Here is a 27,740-nt window from a genome sequence, read left to right on the forward strand (position 1 = left end):
TATGATTTTTATGTCTCAGAACTATGTCTATGATATTTAATATATATTGTAAAAATCAGCTAAATGAATAAACATCTGAAAGAAATTATAACACTATATTAATGTATGTGCCTTGTGATGTATGCCTTTATATGTGTTTATTTTTCTTTTTTCTCTCATTTTATTTCTTTCAGGTTATATTGTTCCCCTCACACTGGCCATGTAAATCATTATTTTTGCATATACATATAATAATAATAATAATAGCAGCACAGAAATCTTATGATTTCTAATAAGAAAGAGGCTGCAGTGCTTTCTGTCATGTCATAAGCCTCATACGAATTACATTAAATAAAACAAGCAACAGGGTCCATGTGAGACATTCAGAATTGCAGATCTCAAAACAATTCAATTATTTCAAGATTTACAGTTATCCACATAGCCTTTGTAAATTTGTAACAATATAAACTTAAATTCCATAAAAAATTTAATACTTACTTAAATGGATTATGAAAGGAACTTAGGAATGTAAAACATCTTTAAACAAAGACAATAGCCCTACCTAGCAGCTTTATTGGTTAATGTTTAAATACAATTTTTTGTTCCTGCTGAATGTTAGAATTCAGTTACACCTAGACCTAAATATGTAATTTCAGGTCACTTGGACACCTGGGCAAAGGTTTGGTGCTTCTGTTTACGGAATCACAAACAAAACAACTGTATACCTTTGCTTCCAAGAAGTCTACTTTTAGGCTGTTTATACTACATCTGCAGAAGTGGAGAGTAGTTAAATAGTGAATATCCTAGTGAAGATAAAAATATTTTAAAACATTTAACAACATTTAGCAACATTTAGCAACACTCTGACTGCCTGTTTATGAGGACGGCTAAAATATGTATAAAATAAGAAAAATGTTGGAAATACAGTGGTGACATTATATGGAATATAATGGCATATCAATGGCATAAATGGCTGAATAAATCATGTGTCTTGTGTGTTTTAACTCTAACAATTCATTTAGGAACAATATATTAAAGCAAATATTGAAAAACACATTATGGGATGGATTGAGCCAATAATCTTCTAAGGAGTCATATTTGACTTATTCCTCCATTCTGGATTTTTTTCCTTGGGGGGAGGTCTCTCACCACACCAGAATGGGAAGTTTGCTATTCTGGAAGAACTACCTTTTCAAACTAAGATGTGTTCAGAACATGTATAACAGCATTCCAAGAAAGACAAAGTGGGGTTGACATTAAAGGTATCCTAATTATGCTGTATTAACACGAACACTCCACAGCTCTACATGACTGTTTTGCATGATTGTAGACAAGGAAAGTAACATTATGTCTTTACCCACTGTTTTCACTGGATATGTTTAAGGCTATATGCCTTAAAAGGAAGAATATCATTTTCTGATAAAAATGAAGATTGCTTTCTTATGTTTATGGAATTTCAACAGGCTAATAATTAAGTGTGTGAAATATTAATCAGGAGAGTTTAGTTTACTTAAGAACAGCTTTTTTTGACAGAGTTGAATTTAGGGAAGACTGGATTTCCTTGACTTTGTGGTGGATCTTTTTTTTGTGCCACGCCACATCCTTGTTTCCAAGCACCAATAAGAGGGCGCTCATTCTGGGCAGGTATATGTTACCTGTGTCACGTGGGTGGCAGCCAGGTAGGGCGCTCACAAAATCAGCACGAGCAAGCAGCCATTACAGGCCCATGCGAGGGGTGTCCGACTGTTTTGCATAGATTCACACGCAATCGAAAGGCCACGGAGTACCTAAAAAAGGAGTTAACCGTGTGGCGTACCTGTCCATTGGTGTAGGGGGACTGGGGTCCTCAATTCTCCGCCACTTGGAGTTAGTTGCTGGGGATTTTTTATTTATTTATTTTTTTTATATCACATCATTATAGTTTGTTTTTACTTTTCCATTAAAAAAAAATGACGGTTAATCCTGATTATCTGGTGCTGTTATTCGCCGCAACATCTGGTGCGAGCGGGGACCAGTTGGGATCAGACGAAAAGGAAATTGTTCAATTGGTTTGGCAGGTTTTCCATGTAGGCACTAAAAAGGTAACTCCATATTTCGTCCTCTTTGTGCGTCTCAATGTTTTTGTATGTGTGTGAGCGCTTGCGCGTCAGTGTGTGTGAAAGAGAAAGGACTGCGAGTCGGAAATAGCCCAGATTTACCCGCGTCTCTCATTTGCTTTTAATTGTTAATGAAAAGTAACACAACGACGTCAAACTGCCTATGTGTCTGGTCTTTTGGCCCTAAAGTGACAGTAATAGCACTGATGCTTCCATCGTACATCGTACACTCACAGAAGTCGATCAGGCACTTTGTTATTTTGTCGATAATAAGGACTAATCTGCAGTTTATTAGTAAATAATTCGACTCACTGTTTACTTCTTTTACTTATTTTTTTAACAAGTGAATTCTTGTTCTTGCTCTAAACGCACCTCATCATTCCGAAAAGGCCGGACCAGTGAACGAAATACTGGTCAAACCAGAGAATGCGGAGCTGTCGGAGGAGTGTAAGGAGGACAGCGGGCTGAGCGAGGAGGCCGTTTCTGCCGCCTCTCCGCTGGAAGAGGCGCTTAACCAGGTCGGAAGAAGAATTCTGGAGTGTTTTTAACGGGCAGGACATGTACACAAGTGTTGTTTACTGATTAATATCATCATCCCTCCAATAGCTTGTTTTGGTTTTGAAATTATAAACCGGCACAACCAGTCTGAAGCTACTTAATTGAGCCCGACCTTTAATAGGATTAACGAGTGTATCGCCTTGTCTCGCTGCGTGCTGTCAAAGTCCGATACAGCGCTGATTTCTGCTCTTTGATTTGGAGCATGTATCCGAGAGTTGAAAATTAAAGCCGCCTTTGGGAACGATATACTTTCAAATTACGCATTAGTAATAGTGCAAGAATAGTAACAGTAAGAGAAAATGACGTTGCTGTCACCATTGTAAAGTATGATAGTTTATTTATTAGAATGAACATTCTACTGAAAACTTGAAATGCTTGTTAAACCTTGATAAATATTGTTCTATTAATAATGTGTTAATAGGTTACTACTAAATATTTTAATTGTCATAGTTGAACAGTTGCATGCATGTTCTGTATGTGTGTGAGTGTGTGTGTGTGGGGGGGCGCCTCTTTGTGTGTGCGCATATATGTGTATGTTTGTGTTGGTGTGCATCTGTGTGTAAACACGCACACACATGTTTGTGTGTGTTCACATCTGTGTTTGCTTGTGCACGTGTGAATGTTTGTGTTTGCATGTGTGTGCATGCAGTTTAACCAAAGACTGAGCTCAGAAGTGAACTCAGAGGCAGGAAGCTCCTCCTTCTGCCTCTGTACAGACGGGCAGCTTCACCTGCGTCAGGTCCTGCATCCTGAAGCCTCCAGCAAGGTACAGAGTGCTTAAGCCTGACCCTTGTTGCACCCTATTACATGTTCACACTGGGCTCCTGGCAGCAAGATGCCCAGATGCTGGGAAACATGTGCAGATTCATGTGAAAGATTCATTCGCATTCATGTGAATGTCCTGTCCACTTCTGTCTTCCAGAACATTCTCTTGCCTGAGTGTTTCTTTTCATTTTTTGACCTGCGGAAAGAATTCAAGAAGAGCGTTTCTTCTGATGCTGAACTGAAGTGCCTGGACCTCCAGTTCATGGCAGACTGTATCCTCACCCATCCATTATGTCTTTATTCATAATTTCTGTTTATTGAGATTATTAAGTGTCAGACATGTACACCGGGCCATTTAAATAGTAGTAGAGCTGAAACCTCCAGTGTTGATATGACACTAAGTGCAAGTAGCAGTCGGAGAATGCTGATGCCAGCTCAGCTTCGGCAGACAGCGGAGTGACCACAGTATGGCATTGTTTAGAGCAGCTACTGCTGGGGATGTGGAGATGAAAACTGTGGCCTGTCTCACCTGCTCCAAGGCAGAGGATGTAGCCAAAAGTGTTCCATTTGAGCTTGAAAAACAACCAAGGCCAAATGACAGCTGTGAGAAGTGCCATGGCTAGAGGATGTGTGTGTGTGTGTGTGTGTGTGTGTGTGTGTGTGTGTGTGTGTGTGTGTGTGTGTGTGTGCTGTTAGAGGGTGTTGGCTGGAGAAGCCTAAGGGTTTGAAATGCAAATAGTAAGACAATAGTGCTGGACCATTGAGCCTGCAGGAGAAAGCAAAGAATGTTTAGCCAACAAGCTTAACCCACCACACCTACCTAATGACATCTCACTTACACACACAAGGAAAACCATAGAGATAGAGAGCAGAACCGTAACCTTTCCTCTTCTGTGCTCCACGTTTGCATTGGGCTCTTACGCTGATGCTGGGTTTCCCGGGCCGAGACCAGAAGCTCTTCGGCTAGTCCGTGTTAGCATGAAGGATGTTAATGGAGACGTGAGAGAGTGCCCCTTAACTGATCTCTGGTCAGACCTGAACGTGAGCGTGGACTCCTCTGTTCACGCCTACACCGCGTTACGAGTGCTTCTCATGTCCAGTGTGGTCCAGGCGCTCGTCTCCGAGCCCGTGGGTGAGTGTAGCGCCGCTAAAATGTCCTCGCATGCCTCCTGAAACCTAGCCATTTCAAGCTCCGCCTTCTCCTCCCAGGTCACACCTTCTCCTGCCCGGAGATGGTGAACGAGAAGTTTGAACCTGGTACCTGGTGAGTTGTTGTACTCTGGTGTACTGTTTGCGTGTGCTTGATGCTTGTATGTGTGTTTGATGCTTACGTGATTAGATTATGTACCATACTGACTGTGAGTATATACACTTATGTGTGTGTATGATGTTTATGTTATTACATGTGCTATAATGCGTGTGTGTGTGTGTGTGTGTGTGTGTGTGTGTGCATACGTACAGCAGTAAGATGGAGCGAATAGATGACAGCACTGTGATCAGGGCACGGGGTCTGCCCTGGCAGTCCTCTGATCAGGATGTCGCACGCTTCTTCAGGGGCCTCAACATTGCCAAGTACGTGAAGATGTAACACAGCACCAACAAACAAGAAACCAGTAAAGATCTCACACCTCCCCAAAGCCTGAGCATCACTGAGCCTCATCCTTACATGCCATTTATACCAGTGCTTCCACCACTTATCAATCAGACAGGAAAGTATAATCTCAGGACTGTTTGTGTGTGTGTGTGTGTGTCTGTGTGTAGAGGAGGCGCTGCTCTGTGTCTGAATGCCCAGGGCAGGAGGAACGGTGAGGCTCTGGTTCGCTTTGAGAGCGCAGAGCACCGAGACCTGGCTCTGCAGAGACACAAACACCACATGGGCTCGCGGTACATAGAGGTACGCCTTACACGCCTTATAAACCCAGCGCCTCTGCAGCTGTCTGCTGGTACCATCACTGTTAACAGCCAGCCACAGTTAACCACTTGCTCTCCAGGAACACGCCTCGCCCTTCCAACCCTTCTATCTGCACTCCTCTCCCCTTCGTGTTAGTTTCAATTTAGTCACTACTTAATTCTTAAAATTAATAACTAAACAACCCATGAACAGAAGAGTATTAAATTATCCTACTACAGTAAATGAGAGTGTGATTTATATGTCACTGTAGTGTCACATTGCTCTAGCAGTCTAATAGGTTTTTTTTTCTTCCAAGAAGTGTACATCAGTAGTGCATCACCCTGTAATTGACATGTAATTAAAGACAGACTTGATTTTTAGAGCGGTGTAAACAGCGTATCAATTACCGGATGTCCGTGTGTCACCTCCGAGACATGACTGTTCTGCTTTTTATCTCTCTGCTCGTAACGGAAGCAAACCGACAAGGAACCACTGTGGCTTCTGTGTTGCAGGTATACAAGGCGACAGGTGAAGACTTCTTAAAGATAGCAGGAGGTAAAGCAGCCATCTTAATACCTCACTGTCCACCTTCAACCATGTCCTGCACGTAACCCCTATGAATGGCTCGCGATCACTAAAAACACCACACGCGCGCATCTGACCGGCAGGCACCTCCAACGAAGTGGCCAGCTTCCTGTCGCGGGAGAGTCAGATGATTGTGCGCATGCGTGGCCTGCCGTTCACGGCCACGGCCGAGCACGTGCTGCAGTTCTTCCCATCCTCGTGCCCCGTGGCGGGCGGCACAGACGGCGTCCTATTTGTGCGCTTCCCCGACGGCCGGCCCACCGGCGACGCTTTCGTCCTGTTCGCCTGCGAGGAGCACGCAGAGAACGCCCTCAAGAAGCACAAGGATATCCTGGGCAAGAGATACATCGAGCTGTTCAAGAGCACAGCAGCCGAGGTGCAGCAGGTGGGTGGAATGTTGTATTAACCTTTATTGCTTGTAGGACCTAAGAATCTTTCTTAATGGCGTAATAACGACGCTCAGCGCGAGGGCTGGGGCATTAGTGTTGACCGGTCAGTTTCGGAATGCCCTGCCTGGCTGAGTGGTGGCTTGCTCTGACCTTCCTGGTTTGGGAAACTCTGAACCAGGCCGGAATGTCGGAGCAGCGATGTCAGTGTGCGCAGCTGTGCCGCGCCAGGGTTTGGGTATCGCTGTACTAAGTCAACATGCATCCTTGTCTTGCCTGCCAACATCCTTTCCCAGCCAACCTTGGATTCAACCATAAACTGGACTGGTAGATGGAACAGTGAATATATTACATGTACTTGGACCAGACAGAGTCCTACTGTCATCCTGTTGGCATTTGTTCAACATTGCAGAAGACATATATTGGCTGTTATGTGTGTGAGTGTGTGTGTGAGTGTGTATGTGTGGGTGTGTGTGCACGCGTGTGTTTGTGTTTGACAGAAGGAAAAAAAATCATAAAAAGACCTTTGCTTGTGTCATTATGTGAGCCTAAAGGATGTAAGTTCTTTGTATGAATGTGTGTGTGTGTTTGCTCAGTAAGTCAAGTCATTCTGCTGAAGAACAAACACACATCATTAAAGTCTGTAAAATATTAGCTGCCTGTACACTCAGAAAGTCCTTCAATCAAACCATTTAACATCAGTGCTGTTACTACTATACTATAGTACTATACAGTCTCCAATGTTACGATAAGTACTATACATTACTGCTGTTGCTATACAGCATTATACATCACAGTTGTTGCTATACAGTATTATACCTCATAGCTGTTACTATACAGTATTATATATCATAGTTGTTACTGTACAGTATTACATATCATAGCTGTTACTATACAGTATTATATAGCTGTTACTGTACAGTATTACATATCATAGCTGTTACTATACATCACCGCTGTTACTATACAGTATTATATATCATAACTGTTATTATACAGTATTATATATCATAGCTGTTACTGTACAGTATTATATATCATAGCTGTTACTATACAGTAGTATACAGTACAACTGTTTCTATACAGTATTATATATCATAGCTGTTACTATACATTACTATACATCACCGCTGTTACTATACAGTATTATATATCATAACTGTTATTATACAGTATTATATATCATAGCTGTTGCTATACAGTATTATACAACACAGCTTTTATTATACAGTATTATATATCATAGCTGTTACTATACAGTATTATACATCACCGCTGTTACTATGCAGTACTGTACAGCATTGCTAGGAGTATACATTACAACACCGTACTATACAGCATCACTAACTATACAGTCCTGTACAGTATTGTACAGGACCGCTGCTATTATACAGTACTGTACAGCATTACTGTAGCCAGAGATACATGATAATTGCTGTTATCTGCTGCTCGTAAAAGGCCTGGGTCCCGTAATCCTAACTAACTATGATCCTTAACCCTAACCCTAACCACCGGGGGCTATCCCAAAAATCTGGGTCCCTTAACTCTATAACCATAATCAATAGAGGCTGTGAAAATGTCTAGGGCCAGTTTGATTCTACAGAACACATACCTATAGGCTGTTTGTGAGAGTGTGTGAAAGGGTATTTTATCAGACTGTAGAGAGCAAAGAAAACTGGCACCCCTCCATAACTATTGTGAGCACGTACGTTTTTCAGCCCAAGTGTCTGTGTGTGCGATTTTATGTTTTGTGTATCTCATCTCTTAGGTGTCCTAAAACATTTCAGTCCGTGTGTGTGTGTGTGTGTGTGTGTTCTTAGGGAGCTTGTGCTTGCCACTGCTCCCTTGGCTTTCTCACTGGGGGCTTTGACTCAGACATCTGCAAAGCTGCTTTGTGACAACGGCCATTGTAAAAAGCACTATAGGAATAAATTTGACTTTGTGTGTGTGTGTGTCTCAGGTCCTGAACAGGTACTCTTCGGCCCCTCTAATTTCCGTTGCTCCCTCACCCCTCCTACCCATCGCCCCTCCGCCTTCACTGGTGCCAGCGGCTGCAGCGGTGCCTGGGCCTACCTGCATGCCCGGGACGCGGGACTGTCTGCGTCTGCGGGGGTTGCCCTATGACGCCTCCATCCAGGACATCCTGCTCTTTCTGGGCGAGTACACTGCCGACATCAGGCCACACGGGGTGCACATGGTGCTCAACCAGCAGGTACCGCACACACTCACACACACACACACACCCGCTCTTTTAAACACATGTATTTGCAGCGCGGAGGCTGGATTCAGCAGGTCATACCTCAGCTCTCATAAAAGTGCACACACACACACACACACTCACGCACACACACGCACAGTCAAACATGTTCTGGACTAGAGCTTGCTGACAATGTTAGAGATATCGGTGCCTTTCATGGAAAGGATTCTTAAACCAGATCCAGAATTTTCCAGAATGTTTCTATTTTCCAATTAATGTGGAGACCTTTGGTTCCTAAAAACCTATTAAGACAGGATACACACAAACAAAGACACAGAACACTAAACACACACAATTTCACTCAGTATTTGTCAGGACTTGTGTTTCTTCATTCCTGTGTTCAGAATACAGGTTTACACTGCCTTATAAATCTTCTCCAAACTTTTTCCTCGTAGGTATTTACTGAACAGAATATTCTGAACAAAACTTATCCTCAGAGTGAAGCCATAACAAAAAAGAGAGTTACTTATATTCTGCAAATATCTAAGCACCACCCACTTTTGACATTTGTTTTGAGGGTCATGTTTTATGTGTCAATAATATATATATGGGTATCTTTCTTCTGGAAATGTTCAGAGTTCATGTAGCCTTTTTGTCCACTACAGCCTGCGAGGGAAATGACAGCGTATCTTCAGCAGAAGATTGAAAAGCCAAAGCACTCTTGATCACAAACCTAAATCCCTTCCTGAATTTGGTAATCTCTGATAGATAATTGGACAGTTTATACTGCCTGGACAGCCTCGGGTGCTGTGATTTGGGTACCTGTGTTCCATGAGATCAGCTACCTGCTGGATTAGATTTGGATTCAAGTTCCAGAGTTGGATACCTATGGCTGAGTGTAAAAGGTTTAATGTGAGTTTGTAGTGTGCGTATGGGTCGAAGTGGCAGAGGTGCCATTTTGCACTTTTTCTCGAATGCCCCGATTTTGTATTTTTTTAAATACAAATTACAACTTTCACTTACTAGAAGATGCAAAAGTGTTGATGGCACAGTTAGGTTTAGGTACAGCCATGGCATCGTTCACGTATACTGATACGTTGTTCGTGTGTCTCTGTGTGTTCAGGGCCGTCCATCGGGGGACGCGTTCATACAAATGCGCTCTGCGGAGCGTGCCCACATGGCCGCCCAGCGGTGTCATAAGCGGAGCATGAAGGAGCGCTACGTGGAGGTATTCCCCTGCTCCGTGCAGGAGATGGCCGTCGTGCTGATGGGGGGTTCGCTCTCCCGGAGCGGCCTCTCCCCACCGCCATGTAAGTTACGACGTAAGTGCCTCTGGGTGCGGGGCTGCTTCTCTCGCGTGGGTAGGTGGTGCTTCACCTTCCTCCTCTTCCTCGTCCTCCTCTTCATCATGCTCCTCCTCCTCCGCCCCCGACCACCCGCTGGTCTCGGGCGTCGGCGGGTGCCGGTGGAGGCCCGGAGCGGGGGCGACGGGAGCTCGCACGTCCTCTGGGGAAATGTCGTTGGTTTTCCATGTCGCTCCGATGACTGCGGTGAGCGACTGCAGGTTTTCCGAATGCTTCCAGCAGTGGGGGAGGGGCTTTCACAGGGGATCGTTCAGAGTGAAACTTGTGATTAAGGTTCACCGTTGATTTTTTTTTTTTTTTCCAAACGCTCTCAAACTGTGACAATGTTACCACAACACACGACCTCTCAAACGGCAGATGTGACCCTGAAAGGCATGGGTGGGGTGCCTGTCTGTCAGAGAATAGTTTGCTCTCTCTTTCCCTCCTAATCTAGGACAGACTCTCCGGGAGATCACCTTCTGACCTCAAACAACCAGCACTTGGAGGACCCAGAGAGGCCATTTGGTGCGAACCATGCACATAAGCCCCTGGATGCCTGTAGTGGAGGTTGTTGTTGTGCCCAGGGCAGTGAGGAATGGTGCTCCTGACTAGTTGCTGATGGCTGAGGGCACTTTGGATCAGGCTGCATGCTTCACTCTATAGTACCATGCAAAGGAGAGAATTCACCATCGTGAAATCAGATGAAGGTTCACTGGGTTTAGGATTTGTACTGGCCAACTTACCAGTGCAGCGTGCAGTGTGTGGCATTCTGCAGTGACTGGGTCATTGTTTGTGTGCATGGGTGAGCATGGGATTGTGGGAACAAACAATGAACAGGAAAGAGGGCATAGAAGGGCAGTGCAGATGGACATAAACCTGGGCTATCAGGCAGGGGACCGTTATGCCCTGGCACATCACTGCTGTCCTCTCTAATGGTGTCCTGAAGCCACTTCTGATTGGCCAGTTGACTATCAAACTCAGTAATTCACGCATTGAAAAGAATCTTCAGCTGAGCAGAGCAAGGATATAAGTTGATATGGTTTTAAAGCATTCTAGAGATTATGGGAGTTGCAGGTTATAGTTAATCATTTCTGTTAACTCTTTCCTTTCACCTTCTCTCCTAACCTCCTTGCAGGTCTCTCGCCTGCCTCTTACTCCTTCCCTCCAGGAGGGGCGGTACTTCCTGCTGGGGCGGTACTTCCTGCTGGCCCCGTACTTCCTGTGGAGGCAGCGGCGGCTATCTACCCCTCCCAGTTCCTGTTGAGCCCCCGCCCCCTAGCACCGACCGCATTCTACCCCGCCAGCAGCCAGCTGTATATGAACTACACTGCCTACTATCCAAGGTAAGGCCAAATACACACTCATTAGCACCCGTAGAGCCTCGGGAACAGAACATATGTAAGAGCCCATCTCGTATCATGAGCAAAGTCCCAAATTCTGAGCCTGTAACAAGTTTACAGAGGTTTGACAATCAAAGTTTAGTCTAGTCACAAAGCATCGTGTAAGCACATGTGGCCTACATTATCCCAGCACCACCGCGTCTGCTGGGCAAAGAGAACTATACAAGGCAGTGGCACATGCGGAACACAGGCCTGGCAGCTGCTTCCTGTCCGTCACTCACACGGGTTGTTGAGTACTCTGTCAAAGTTTTATTTTTGGGTGTTACTATTTTGGGGCAGTTGCCATCTGGGTTTACAGTGCCTTGTAGTTTGATAGTTTTGTGTATACTTCCTGATTTATTTTGATAATTGTGCTTTGATTGGATAATTTTGGCTCAATTATATTATATCCAGTTTTTAATTTTCTTCATTTGCTTTTATGAACATTTGTATATTAGTACATTTTATTGTTGGACTACATGCGACATCAACACATTCTATATCTAAAAAGTAATTTAGAAGTATGTGAATCTTCCTGAAGGATTTGGACTGTTTGTTGTGCAGTTCTCAGCAAATATTACTTTTTGAAGTTGGACTGTAGAACGGTCTGACTGCATCATTTCTGAAATTTACACACATCTGCAGTGTTTTTCATATTTCTATCTTGGGGCCTGTGTTTTTACACTGGAGTGTGCCCGGTTACGTCTTTGTAGGATACTTGCACTACTTGCGTTTACCTTCATCCATAAACATGGTGGCATCATCATCCAGTCATACTGGTAGATGATGGGAATGTGTTCAGCTATACAAGCTGCCTTTTCTGGAAATGTGCTCCTTTGCCACATAATAGTATTGACATTATGTTTTGCTTGGAGGTGAACATAATTACTTTATCTCTACCAGTTCGTGGTAGTCTACTGCCACTTGTGAATACAGGAATCCGTTTTTATTATGGATTCTCACCATACTTGTTTACTGGCTGCTTATCATATGGCACTCCTCCATACTGGATAGCACACCTGGCAGTGAAACCCTGACCCCGCTTCACTGGGATACCAGACCTAGCATTGAAACCATGATCCCACCCTATTGCGCTAGCTGGCCTGGCTGAAACTCTTGGAGCTTGGAGGGTTGAACAGTTCACGGGTCTGTCAGTGTCCTGCAGTGAAGCATGGTGTTGGATGGGTGTGGTCAGGCTTTCAATGTCACATGAGTGGAGGGACAGTCCAGCTAGTGTTCAGTGTTTTTGCTGATTCTATAGCACTTTTCTTGAATGTAGAAGATCTTATTAAACTGTAAGTCCTGAATGCAACGTGGCGCTGTAACGATGGAGGTGGTACACCTCTCCAGCCACATATCCTTATTTCACTGTAGGTATTAGCTTTGGAGTTCATTTTAGGATCCACCGAACAAGCAGAAAAGAGAAGGCACAAAACAGTGAAACAGTGCTGCCTGTGTTTCAGAACCCGTGTACCTCACTTTTGGGTTACTCCATTCCTGCCCTTTACTGCTGGTGTAAGTGCACACCTGGCCTGCTTTTTCCCTTCCTTCAGTTTCTCCATCAAGTGTTTACAGTTTGAGCTGTAAGCCAACATGGAAAAGCTGGAGCTTTAGGTTCTCTTTGACCTCTGGCTATAGAATTAGGCCATTTTAAAAATGGTAGCAAACGTCCACATTTTATTTGTTCATTTGTATACATTGAGTCTAAATTTGACCTGAAGCAATGTAACAATAACCATCTAGTTATCCTGCAAGCACAGGACGGCTGCTAAAATAATCAAAAAGGTCCAGTTATGTTTTCAGCAATTTCTACAGTAGTAACTTTCACAAAGAAATTATGACCTGTTTTCAAGTTAACACTTTTACTTTGCATTTATAACATGAATTCAAAGGATATATTGCATATCTTGATTTGGGTGTAGAGTGAAAGGAACACTTTCCCTTTAGTATGAGTAATTCTTAGACCTTACAGTACAATAGTTGAGTGGTTGTAAGGGTAACAGTTGTGTAACAAGGAGCGAGGTGAAGCAGGATGCAGGAACATAGACAAACAACGTGTAGACACAGACAGGAACGGGGCAAAGACGGGTGTAGAAGGAAGAGAGCCATGCTGGTTGACAGGGGACTGGAGGACAGCAGACCCGGGGACAGAGACGGGCACAGGGACCGACACAGAGGCAGACCCGGGGACAGAGACGGGTAAGGAGACCGACACAGAGGCAGACCCGGGGACAGAGACGGGCACAGGGACCGACACAGAGGCAGACCCGGGGACAGAGACGGGCACAGGGACCGACACAGAGGCAGACCCGGGGACAGAGACGGGCACAGGGACCGACACAGAGGCAGACCCGGGGACAGAGACGGGCACAGGGACCGACACAGAGGCAGACCCGGGGACAGAGACGGGCACAGGGACCGACACAGAGGCAGACCCGGGGACAGAGACGGGCACAGGGACCGACACAGAGGCAGACCCGGGGACAGAGACGGGCACAGGGACCGACACAGAGGCAGACACTGGGGACAGAGACGGGCACAGGGACCGACACAGAGGCAGACACTGGGGACAGAGACGGGTACAGGGACCGACACAGAGGCAGACCCGGGGACAGAGACGGGCACAGGGACCGACACAGAGGCAGACCCGGGGACAGAGACGGGCACAGGGACCGACACAGAGGCAGACGGTGGGACAGAGACGGGCACAGGGACCGACACAGAGGCAGACACTGGGGACAGAGACGGGCACAGGGACCGACACGGAGGCAGACCCGGGGACAGAGACGGGCACAGGGACCGACACAGAGGCAGACCCCGGGACAGAGACGGGCACAGGGACCGACACAGAGGCAGACCCGGGGACAGAGACGGGCACAGGGACCGACACAGAGGCAGACCCGGGGACAGAGACGGGCACAGGGACCGACACAGAGGCAGACCCGGGGACAGAGACGGGCACAGGGACCGACACAGAGGCAGACCCGGGGACAGAGACGGGCACAGGGACCGACACAGAGGCAGACCCGGGGACAGAGACGGGCACAGGGACCGACACAGAGGCAGACCCGGGGACAGAGACGGGCACAGGGACCGACACAGAGGCAGACGGTGGGACAGAGACGGGCACAGGGACCGACACAGAGGCAGACACTGGGGACAGAGACGGGCACAGGGACCGACACGGAGGCAGACCCGGGGACAGAGACGGGCACAGGGACCGACACGGAGGCAGACCCGGGGACAGAGACGGGCACAGGGACCGACACAGAGGCAGACCCCGGGACAGAGACGGGCACAGGGACCGACACAGAGGCAGACCCCGGGACAGAGACGGGCACAGGGACCGACACAGAGGCAGACCCGGGGACAGAGACGGGCACAGGGACCGACACAGAGGCAGACGGTGGGACAGAGACGGGCACAGGGACCGACACAGAGGCAGACCCGGGGACAGAGACGGGCACAGGGACCGACACAGAGGCAGACCCGGGGACAGAGACGGGCACAGGGACCGACACAGAGGCAGACCCGGGGACAGAGACGGGCACAGGGACCGACACAGAGGCAGACCCGGGGACAGAGACGGGCACAGGGACCGACACGGAGGCCTGAGAGGGGACCAAGAGGGAGACAACAGGTGCAGGGACAAAACCAGGAAAGGAAGATAGGAAAGAGACTGGAAGGCCAGCGGGGCGGCAAACAGAGACGAGAGGGCTGGCGGGTCTAGCAGGTCTGGAGGTGTGGCGGCAGGTCTGACAGCTTCAGCTCTGGCAGCACCGCACTGGGCAGAGGGCACAGCTGGAGAGCCGGAGACGGCACTCGGGGCTGCGTCTTCGAGGCCGGAGACGGCACTCGGGGCTGGGGCAATGAAGACGTGCAGAGGCAAGTCCCTGGGTACGCTAGCAGAGCCACAGTTCCTTCCACATGGGGTATAGGAGAGGTACGTTAGCCGACTTGTATGCGAATGTCTGTGTATGGTGCCCGCACACGTTTGCGGATACGCAGGCGAAAACCTTCGCATAAGTGTATACCAGCCTTGAGGCGAAGCAGGACGCTAGTGCATTGTCGAGCAACGTTTATTAAAGGTACATCTATTGTCGTTGGTATCTTAACGGTCCGTGGTCAGGAATCCAGAAGTAATTGAAAGAGCCACAAATGACATAACAAGCATGCAATAACGATACCAAAAGACTCAAAGCAAAACACGTGGTAGGTACAGTTACCGACAACTGAGAACACAAACCACGGGTACAAATAAGATAGTCACAAAACAAAGAGAATTGCCTAAAACCGATAAGGATTAGTGTTTGGAGATGAAACTAGGGGCAGAACCTTAAACATAAATTATGCATAGATGTCATAATGTAAAGGATTACTGTAGCAAAGTTCTATAATCTTATTACTTTCCTTTTGGATTACTTTTTAATCCATTAATTGGCAGAGTTCCGAAATACTAGTTCACTATTGCATGGCTCCAATATTTCAATTGTGAAAAACATCTTATAGATGAGACATCTAATAAAACCAGTTCCCTTGCGGTTGACATGGGCCATCCCACACGTTCCTATGTTTTGTCTGTGCAAGGTCATAAACAACGTAGGACATGAATAATTGGTCCACGTAAATATGTCCCTTCCCCAGCAGTCCGGCATGTCTGGGTAAACAACCCAGACAGGTATAGTTAGTTTTAGCACTGGTGAGAAGAAAGTTATTCATTCCAAACCCGAGGCGCTTCGTTGGGGTACAGTGCCTGAAAGCACAGTTCCACAACAGATCATGGACTTGTGAATTTGTTACATTGCGTCTTCGGATAATATTCGTGTGGGGGAAATGCTCGGCCCTTGGTTGAGAAGGGCGTATCTTGGAAAGCGGATCATAATCTGGGCGACCTCTCTAAACTCTCAGTGCATTATCAGAAGTTTATCGCTTGATAACGTTTACTTTACTTGAGAAAAATCACTTGCTGTTTGAAGTCCAGTAATCTGCAATTTATCTTCAAATAAACGTACAAAACATTTCAGCAAAGTAACTTACTTTTACATATAAAACAAATAATGCATGTTAACAGTGACAAAAAAAATCCAGTGTTCACGACAAATAACCCTATTAATACTCAGACTGCGTCGTATACGTCCAATTAAGGATGGGAAATGAAGCCACATATGTTACATGGGAAAGAGCTCACAAATGCCCACGTAAGTGAAGCAAAAGGGCCAAACGCACCCATGTTAAGAACACGATGGAACATTTTAAAAGCGCTAAATAAACGCAGGCCGCATGCGATGCGGTTGCAGTAGAGCAACAGTGAAAAAACTGTCCACTCAGAACCATTAAGAAGAGGAAAAGGAAGAAGAAAGTAAAAAGTGTAAGTGAAGCTTGTTAAGTTGTAATGTAATCCTGCTGGTAATGTGTAACCAGTAATTTAATTACTGCATTTTTTTGTAACTGCAACGCAATACAGTCCCCTTTTTTGTATCCCGGTTACCTAACCTGGTAACATGTTAATATCTAACCCTGTTTCATTCGTGCTTTAGTGTGCCTGTGCTTTTAAGTGAGTATAGAGATAATAGTTGTGATGTTGAGGGAGTGTAGGGGTAATAGTTGTGATGTTGAGGGAGTGTAGGGGTAATAGTTGTGATGTTGGGGTAATAGTTGTGATGTTGAGGGAGTGTAGGGGTAATAGTTGTGATGTTGAGGGAGTGTAGGGGTAATAGTTGTGATGTTGAGGGAGTGTAGGGGTAATAGTTGTGATGTTGAGGGAGTGTAGGGGTAATAGTTGTGATGTTGAGGGAGTGTAGGGGTAATAGTTGTGATGTTGAGGGAGTGTAGGGGTAATAGTTGTGATGTTGAGGGAGTGTTGGGGTAATAGTTGTGGTGTTGAGGGAGTGTAGGGGTAATAGTTGTGATGTTGAGGGAGTGTAGGGGTAATAGTTGTGATGTTGAGGGAGTGTAGGGGTAATAGTTGTGATGTTGGGGTAATAGTTGTGGTGTTGAGGGAGTGTAGGGGTAATAGTTGTGATGTTGAGGGAGTGTAGGGGTAATAGTTGTGATGTTGAGGGAGTGTAGGGGTAATAGTTGTGATGTTGGGGTAATAGTTGTGGTGTTGAGGGAGTGTAGGGGTAATAGTTGTGATGTTGAGGGAGTGTAGGGGTAATAGTTGTGATGTTGAGGGAGTGTAGGGGTAATAGTTGTGATGTTGGGGTAATAGTTGTGATGTTGAGGGAGTGTTGGGGTAATAGTTGTGATGTTGAGGGAGTGTAGGGGTAATAGTTGTGATGTTGAGGGAGTGTAGGGGTAATAGTTGTGATGTTGGGGTAATAGTTGTGGTGTTGAGGGAGTGTAGGGGTAATAGTTGTGATGTTGAGGGAGTGTATGGGTAATAGGTGTGATTTTGAGGGAGTGTTGGGGTAATAGGTGTGATTTTGAGGGAGTGTATGGGTAATAGGTGTGATTTTGAGGGAGTGTATGGGTAATAGTTGTGATTTTGAGGGAGTGTAGGGGTAATAGGTATGATTTTGAGGGAGTGTAGGGGTAATAGGTATGATTTTGAGGGAGTGTTGGGGTAATAGGTGTGATTTTGAGGGAGTGTTGGGGTAATAGGTGTGATGTTGAGGGAGTGTAGGGGTAATAGGTGTGATTTTGAGGGAGTGTTGGGTAATAGGTGTGATTTTGAGGGAGTGTTGGGGTAATAGGTGTGATTTTGAGGGAGTGTATGGGTAATAGGTGTGATTTTGAGGGAGTGTATGGGTAATAGGTGTGATTTTGAGGGAGTGTTGGGGTAATAGGTGTGATTTTGAGGGAGTGTAGGGGTAATAGGTGTGATTTTGAGGGAGTGTAGAAGAGTCTTTGGCTGCAGGCTGTTGCAATCAGCTGCTTAAATGGAGCCATGAAAACATAATGACCCTGTTTTAGCGACTTGCGCAACCTGAACAGCATGCATTAGATGGGTGTGTTACAGTCTTCTCTCTCTCTCGTTCTCTCTCTGTTTGTGTGTGTCTTTCACACCCAGCTCCTGTAACATAGATCTATATGTGTGTGGCAGAACTGGATGGTTTAGCTGCCCTGTGTTTGTATAATAAAGCAGGATGAGCGGGAGGTGGGCAGAGGAAATTGACTTCATGCTTTTTTGACTATAACAAATTTGTAGTAAATAGTAGTTTATTTCTAGTGCTGTCTGAACAATAATCATATAAATGGGCAAATCAGGAGTATTAGATGGCAAACAGTTTCAAATTGTATTTTTTCTTCAGTCCCCCAGGGTCCCCGCCGAACCTGGGCTATTTCCCAGCAAGCCACACCCCCTCAGCAGGCTCGGTTCTGTCCAACCCACCCACAGCACTGATCAGGATGCAAGGCCACGCCTCCACTCACACTTACCCCAGCGGTGTTAAAGAAGTCCTCAGCATGGTACAGGGTTATCAGGTGAGTAAAAACACTACAATATAGATCATTCAATTAAACTTTTATAACTGTTTTACTTCCAAACCTCGTCAATGCCCAGTGATGGGTCACCTCATTAACAAGTAAAAAAAAAAAAAGATGTTCCATGCGTTAACCTGTAAGGTTACTGTTAGGTATGGTACTCTATAATATTATTGTTACCTTTGGGAAAGCTATGTAAAAAACATAAAAGGCTGTAAGGGTGTTTATTAGCTTGATTTTACACTGAAAATAAGAGAGAAATTAATTTTTTATTGAGGTAATGTTACTAAAAGAAAAGAATCCATGTGAAAGAATGAACAATTAAAAAACAAAACAAAACAAGCAACATCACGCACTCAACCACCATACTGCACAACATCACACACTCACCACCATACTCAACATCACACACTCATCCCCCATACGCAACAACATCACACACTCATCCCCCATACTCCACATCACACACTTACCACTATACTCAACCTCACACACTCACCACCATATTCAACATCACACACTCACCACCATACTCCACATCACACTCACCACTACACTCAACATCACACACTCACCACTACACTCAACATCACACACTCACCACCATACTCCACAACATCACACACTCACCACTATACTCCACAACATCACACACTCACCACTATACTCCACAACATCACACTCACCACCATACTCCACAACATCACACACTCACCACTATACTCCACAACATCACATACTCACCACCATACTCCACAACATCACACTCACCACCATACTCAACATCACACACTCATCCCCCATACGCAACAACATCACACACTCATCCCCCATACTCCACATCACACACTTACCACTATACTCAACCTCACACACTCACCACCATATTCAACATCACACACTCACCACCATACTCCACATCACACTCACCACTACACTCAACATCACACACTCACCACGACACTCAACATCACACACTCACCACTATACTCCACAACATCACACACTCACCACCATACTCCACAACATCACACACTCACCACTATACTCCACAACATCACACACTCACCACCATACTCCACAACATCACACACTCACCACCATACTCCACAACATCACACACTCACCACCATACTCCACAACATCACACACTCACCACCATACTCCACAACATCACACACTCACCACTATACTCCACAACATCACACACTCACCACCATACTCCACAACATCACACACTCACCACCATACTCCACAACATCACACACTCACCACCATACTCCACATCACACACTCACTACTATACTCCACAACATCACACACTCACCACCATACTCCACAACATCACACACTCACCACTATACTCCACAACATCACACACTCACCACCATACTCCACAACATCACACACTCACCACCATACTCCACAACATCACACACTCACCACTATACTCCACAACATCACACACTCACCACCATTCTCCACAACATCACACACTCACCACCATACTCCACATCACACACTCACTACTATACTCCACATCACACACTCACTACTATACTCCACAACATCACACACTCACCACCATACTCCACAACATCACACACTCACCACCATACTCCACATCACACACTCACCACCATACTCCACAACATCACACACTCACCACCATACTCCACAACATCACACACTCACCACTATACTCCACAACATCACACACTCACCACTATACTCCACAACATCACACACTCACCACCATACTCCACATCACACACTCACTACTATACTCCACAACATCACACACTCACCACCATACTCCACAACATCACACACTCACCACTATACTCCACAACATCACACACTCACCACCATACTCCACAACATCACACACTCACCACCATACTCCACAACATCACACACTCACCACTATACTCCACAACATCACACACTCACCACCATACTCCACATCACACACTCACCACCATACTCCACAACATCACACACTCACCACCATACTCCACAACATCACACACTCACCACCATACTCCACATCACACACTCACCACCATACTCCACAACATCACACACTCACCACCATACTCCACAACATCACACACTCACCACTATACTCCACAACATCACACACTCACCACTATACTCCACAACATCACACACTCACCACTATACTCCACAACATCACACACTCACCACCATACTCCACAACATCACACACTCACCACCATACTCCACATCACACACTCACTACTATACTCCACAACATCACACACTCACCACCATACTCCACAACATCACACACTCACCACTATACTCCACAACATCACACACTCACCACCATACTCCACAACATCACACACTCACCACCATACTCCACAACATCACACACTCACCACTATACTCCACATCACACACTCACCACCATACTCCACAACATCACACACTCACCACTATACTCCACAACATCACACACTCACCACCATACTCCACAACATCACACACTCACCACTATACTCCACAACATCACACACTCACCACCATACTCCACAACATCACACACTCACCACCATACTCCACAACATCACACACTCACCACCATACTCCACAACATCACACACTCACCACCATACTCCACATCACACACTCACTACTATACTCCACAACATCACACACTCACCACCATACTCCACAACATCACACACTCACCACCATACTCCACATCACACACTCACCACCATACTCCACAACATCACACACTCACCACCATACTCCACAACATCACACACTCACCACCATACTCCACAACATCACACACTCACCACCATACTCCACAACATCACACACTCACCACCATACTCCACAACATCACACACTCACCACCATACTCCACAACATCACACACTCACCACCATACTCCACAACATCACACACTCACCACCATACTCCACAACATCACACACTCACCACCATACTCCACAACATCACACACTCACCACCATACTCCACAACATCACACACTCACCACCATACTCCACATCACACACTCACCACTATACTCCACAACATCACACACTCACCACTATACTCCACAACATCACACACTCACCACCATACTCCACAACATCACACACTCACCACCATACTCCACATCACACACTCACTACTATACTCCACAACATCACACACTCACCACCATACTCCACAACATCACACACTCACCACCATACTCCACAACATCACACACTCACCACCATACTCCACATCACACACTCACTACTATACTCCACAACATCACACACTCACCACTATACTCCACAACATCACACACTCACCACCATACTCCACAACATCACACACTCACCACCATACTCCACATCACACACTCACTACTATACTCCACAACATCACACACTCACCACCATACTCCACAACATCACACACTCACCACCATACTCCACATCACACACTCACTACTATACTCCACAACATCACACACTCACCACCATACTCCACAACATCACACACTCACCACTATACTCCACAACATCACACACTCACCACCATACTCCACAACATCACACACTCACCACCATACTCCACAACATCACACACTCACCACCATACTCCACAACATCACACACTCACCACCATACTCCACATCACACACTCACCACCATACTCCACAACATCACACACTCACCACTATACTCCACAACATCACATACTCACCACCATACTCCACAACATCACACACTCACCACTATACTCCACATTATCACACACTCACCGCCATACTCCACATAAACACTCCCCACCATAGGGATCCGGTTCCTTTCAGAACAAACTCTTGTAAGCCAAATCCACCCTCTGGTGTTTGTTTCCAGTTTTCTGTCGTTGTTTGTCTCCTTTGACCTTATAACCCAGTTCCAATCAAAGGCCCATGGATGTGGAGTGAACTGCAGGTGCTAGGGTTTGTGGTCTGAGAACAGCAGAGGCTTCTTCTGGCAAGCCATTGGGTTGTTGGTATGGAGGTTATATCTAATTATAGATGTGGACACTTGGCAGACTTGGAGGCCTTTTGGAGAACGTTTTGCCTGGTAAACCATCCTTCTGGCTGTGCGTAAGGGCGACCATCATCTGCCTCCTCTTCCAGGCCTCTTTTTGGCCTCATTGTGGAGCTGGGTGTGATCAGCTATGAAGCTCACTGTTAAAGCCACTAACCAGATTTATGAGGGTGAACAACATTTTGCCCTTGCACATGTGGATAGATGACTAAGCGTATTTGGCCTGTGTGTCACTTCATATTTATGCCCCAATAACACTGGAAATCATAGATAATCTCTTAAGAGTTCCAAGCTTAAAAAGCTTGAATGGGAATATGTCAGTTTACTTTTGTTTGTTTCTTTATGTTTGTTTGCTCCATGTTTACAGTTTCCAGTCATTGTGATGTGTTTTTTATTCCTTACTATTCTGTTTTTCTACATATTTTTTTGTGTGTAATTTTCCCACACTGAGCAGTTTGATTTCTCTCTGAATTTCACTGTAAGATTAAGATAACTTTAGGTTTTTCCACAGCCTGTTTGAATCAAAAAACTGGATGGCACTTTATTGTTGCTTTTCACAGGTCCTGCTTTCTGTTTCAAAGTTCACAGCAAATTAAAAGAGGTGTGTGGGGAGGGGAGGGGTGTGGTTTGGGTTAGAGAGGACCTTTGGGTGTGCTCTGCGTCTTTTGGTGTTGCACATTATAGATTTAGGTGCATAAGTGTTTCTGTGTAACAGTTACATAGTTCGCTTGTGCATTGTCACACTCCCTCACTAAGCTAAACAGGTTCCTCTGGTCTAGATTCCCTCACACACACACACACACACACACACACACACACATACACACACGCACACGCAGGGTGTGGTACACTAGCTTGCTGTAACTTGATTCATCTGTTATTATCTGTGATCCTGCTCAGGGTTAGCTCATATTTTGGTTACAGATCAGTAAATGTATTTACATGTGAATTAGCACATGCTCAGGACACATAGCAGGTTGCCTGCGAATATCAGCCTCAGAAATGACAGGTACTTTTTATAAAAATCTGAATGAGTTGACATTGTTCCAGAAAATGAAAGTGGCCTTTTGCTCAATCCTGACATGCATGCACACTCTCAAAGTCGATGCAGTACAAGTGTGTGTATTGAGTCTAATTTTAGTTTACAATGTAAAAGGGTCGAGTTTTTTGGTTAAAGATCATTCTAATTTTAATAAAAGTGTTCCTAAATACTATGTTTTAAAGATGCTGATGTATATACATTCAGCCTTTATAACCCTGCGTAAGTTGACATACAAGTCTCCCCCTGCTGCTCCATTAACACTCATGCTTTGTTAACTCAGCAGTGACACAGGCTTGCTTGGCTGCGCTCGTTCTTTCTGACGTTTAAGGTCAATCTGAAGCCATTCGGATTTCTACACCAGGCTTTTAGTGAAGGATGTAGTCACAGCCTTCTCATCTGGAAGTGCCGGATGTTATTACATACAGGCGACCGCGTTGACAGGCCGTTCGAGACATCGCTCAGAGCATGACATAGGCGCGACATGCCGAGGGATTAATGAAAGCAAAAACAATGGAGCTACTTGGTCTATTATGTATTGACTTAAAACCCAGCAATGTGAATGTACATAAAATTTCAAGACAGTTGAATAGGTTTCTGCACCATCATTTCTTGACTACACGAGAGTAGTTGCTTCATTCAAGAGGTCATTCAGGGCACTCTGGGAAAGGGCTTCTCAGGGATCTGAGTCAGTTCAGGGCTGTGGTTTAGTGTGTGTGCACCTGAAAACAGGAGACCCACAACACATGACTTTTTAATGCCTTGGTGAGACCCAGAGGGAAACAGGCTGCACTGGAATGCAACAGATGAAATATCGTAATAGGAGTGTCATTTCGCCCCCTATTGGCCCTTGCAGGGTTATTCAATTTACATTGAAAGGAAGTGAGACTGGTTTAGGTATTTAGGAACCCCAGTAAGACAAGGAGAATGTATAGTGTTCTGACCACACATAATGTCATACCATAGCACAGCTGCACACACACACACACACACACACACACACACACACACACACACACACACACACACGCGTGCACGCACGCAAGCAACACCATACAGGGGTGTTGGCCCTGAAGTTCACCCTTCCACCCTAACCTTTCAGTATGTCCCAAGCCTACAAATGTTAATGTTAAGATCCCTTACCCTGCACCCAGTTTAACGAACAATGGCTTTCCTACAGTGCTTCTGATCGGAACTTCAGAGGGAGGAGACCTCATCATCTGGGATTCGGATTATATTTTTTTGCGAGTCTTGGCACGATTCCGAAACTCACAATGATCCGCCTAGGCCACTGCATCGGTGCTCTGTACACGGCACACATGAAACAACAGGAACACAAGGAGAAAAAGATGAATTCACATGTCTATTCCAGTAGATGTTGGTAGATGTTTTCACCGTTCCAGCTGTATGTTTAACTACCACTGTACATAGATTTAATATCTGCGTATTCTGCTTGTCTCTGTCACTCTCTCAATCAGCCTGGCAACAGTGATGCCTTGGTTACGCTCCCCTCCTTACTGTCGGCCAAGCAGCCTATTGGAGACCAGAGTCTAGGAGGAGGAGCCTATCTGGACTTGCAGTTGCTCTAAGACATGCCAGTCACGAAGCCAAGACGCGCTGATGGAAAATTGTAGTTTGGCCCCCAGAAACACAGCAAGTTATGTCATTGTAGCTATTTATGTGAAACCTATGAAAAGAATATATGTATTTGAAATTTGAGTTTTTATATATATTGCACATTGTTTTTATGCATTAGTATATGCATTAGATAATATTCTCCTTATAGTCAGTACTGCCAAGCGCTGGTTGCTGTGAGAGAGATCTGTGTATGTCTGTTTTGTTTTGGCTGTGTGCGTGCATGTGTGTATGTGTGAGGAAGAATAACTCATTCTCTCAGGAAAAAAAAAACTTCCACAAACAACAATTGGCAGACTGCCTTGTTTTTTTGCCTTCTGTATCAAAACAGACTGTTTTTTATAATCAATCTTTTTATTACCAGTCTAAGCCAAAGGATTAGATAAAGTGTGTGTGTGTGTGTGTATGTGTGTGTGTGTATACCAGCATTCAAGCTGATGTGTGTGTGTGTGTGTGTGTGTGTGTGTATATGCCTGCATGTATGACTGTGCTTTTATCCCAACTGATGTGACTCTACTGTGAGCATGTGTAAATCCATATCGATGTACTCAAGCTCGACTCTCCTGTTCTGAAGCTTCCATGATGAAGTGTAAAGAGCTGAAAGTGACACAGAATGTTTACAAGGTTGGCTGGGCCCGCAGTGCTGCAGGCTCTTCCTCACATGGAGAAGTCTGCAGTGGTCGCTACTGTCTGCAAAAGTCATTTCGCCAAAAACAAATTCAGGGTCAGAATCTTGAACAACTGCTACTTGCTATACATTGTGTGTGTGTGTGTGTGTGTGTGTGTGTGTGTGTGTGTGTGTGTGTATGCACTCCAACTGGATCAGCTCATCAGATGCGTGTGTGTAATCCACAGTTGATGAAAGGAGAAACATACACTTAATACAGTCTTAGTGGATGCCAGTTTATTGATATATATGTGTTTTTATGTGTTTTGAGTGAATAAACAGACACACGCATGCACACCATGATCATTGCATGGACTTACTGCACTCAGCGAGTGTTTTGGACCTACTGTAACACACACAGATGTATTTCAACTTTAATGTCTCTCTATTACCAGGTTTGTGTGAGCATGTATCATGATCTCCTATAAAGCCCCATTGGAGCCATATTTAGTGCATGGGCCTACACCCATAGGCAGTTGATCACTGTCATTCTCATTTCTCTTACCCATTGCTTTTTTTAGTGATCTTTGTGCATGGTTAAGCTTTTTATAAAATGTGGGATTAAACTGTATTTCAGTAAAAGGATACAATGCTTTTAATCCCAGTTTAGTTTCCTCCCAGACATGCCAACAGGAAGGAGTGCATCCGAGCACTACTCACACTGTTACCATGACGATCAGAATGCAGAATGTGAGATATCATTTGTTTGGCTGTTATATAATGGAGAAAGTGTTATTTTATTTTGATATTTCATGTTAACTTAAAGAAAGAAAATAAAGCAAAGTTAACAACTGTATGGAAATGCATGATTGAACGAATGTTTATTTACATTTGTTTAAATTTCACTTCGCATTCAAAAGAACAATTTGAAAAACAATACTGTAAACTTTGCTCAATGTTCTTATTCTGAACATAGTCCGTTATATCAAAATGTTGCTTTGTCTAAAGTAAAAAACAGACTTGGGAATATAACTGATCAAAATCTAAATAATTCCAAATAACCAAATATTTTTTAATTACTCCATTCCTTAACCACTTCTACGCATAGCTCCAGACCATATGCAGGTGCGTAAATGGTGCCATCTAGTGGGACACGGCAGTTACAGCTCCCACAATAATGAGGAATGCGTTGGGAAAACAGCGTGTGAGGGAGTCATTTTTCACTCTGGTTAGCAAAAAAACAAAACAAAAACAAACAAACAAAAAAACAATCCTTCACGACCAGTGCTCACTGTTCATAAATCTACTGTCATTGTTAAATCACTAATCTGCACTCTGATCCTTATAACTGATCCTTTAGGCTTGGACCACATAGTTTTGAGTCAGAGCAGAGCTGAGTTATTCAGTAATAATTCAGTGTGTATTATACTGGCAAAGATAGTATCTATGTATATAAAATGAGATACTATATACTGTGTACTGTATATACTATATACTGTACACTAAACTCTGTACTGTATATACTGTAAACTGTACTGTGTACTGTATATACTGTGTACTGTATATACTGTATGCTGTATATACTGTGTACTGTATATACTGTTTGTTGTATATATTGTGTACTGTACACTTAAGTGTGCTTTACACTGTATTCTGCATATTGTAATTGTACTGTATACTATATATATATACTGTGTTCCATACTGTACATGCAAAAGTCTTCATCAAAATGTTAGAAATCTTAAATGAAAAACGATAATGTCAAAGGTAATTTTT

The 27,740-nt window shown here is 44.8% G+C and overlaps 1 protein-coding gene across 2 annotated transcripts; it reads left to right on the forward strand.

Annotated features, from left to right (window-relative positions):
• The first annotated feature begins 1,674 nt into the window (after nucleotides 1-1,674).
• esrp1 (epithelial splicing regulatory protein 1) lies at nucleotides 1,675-26,617 on the forward strand. 2 transcript variants are annotated; one of them, XM_081715542.1, is made up of 15 exons: nucleotides 1,675-2,060; nucleotides 2,465-2,593; nucleotides 3,283-3,399; nucleotides 3,556-3,670; nucleotides 4,432-4,530; nucleotides 4,608-4,662; nucleotides 4,860-4,970; nucleotides 5,160-5,292; nucleotides 5,802-5,844; nucleotides 5,958-6,259; nucleotides 8,221-8,472; nucleotides 9,581-9,779; nucleotides 10,936-11,143; nucleotides 18,433-18,604; nucleotides 25,201-26,617. In XM_081715542.1, the coding sequence occupies exons 1-15, from the start codon at nucleotides 1,929-1,931 to the stop codon at nucleotides 25,309-25,311; spliced, it is 2,178 nt and encodes a 725-aa protein (XP_081571668.1). In that variant the 5' UTR covers nucleotides 1,675-1,928; the 3' UTR covers nucleotides 25,312-26,617. The 2 variants fall into 2 exon arrangements, with proteins under 2 accessions (XP_081571668.1, XP_081571674.1); XM_081715548.1 differs by having other exon boundaries at nucleotides 9,581-9,767.
• The last annotated feature ends 1,123 nt before the right edge of the window (nucleotides 26,618-27,740 follow it).

Source organism: Electrophorus electricus, chromosome 1 (assembly GCF_041902795.1).
Source record: "Electrophorus electricus isolate QZ-2024a chromosome 1, ASM4190279v1, whole genome shotgun sequence".
Lineage (NCBI taxonomy): Eukaryota > Metazoa > Chordata > Actinopteri > Gymnotiformes > Gymnotidae > Electrophorus > Electrophorus electricus.

Bases quoted from the DNA above. Each gene is read 5' to 3' on its own strand.
- esrp1 (XM_081715542.1), top strand. From the start codon at position 1,929: ATGACGGTTAATCCTGATTATCTGGTGCTGTTATTCGCCGCAACATCT. The intron at 4,663-4,859 runs GTGAGTTGTTGT...GCATACGTACAG, and splicing joins AAGTTTGAACCTGGTACCTG to CAGTAAGATGGAGCGAATAG. The intron at 11,144-18,432 runs GTAAGGCCAAAT...TTTTTTCTTCAG, and splicing joins TACACTGCCTACTATCCAAG to TCCCCCAGGGTCCCCGCCGA.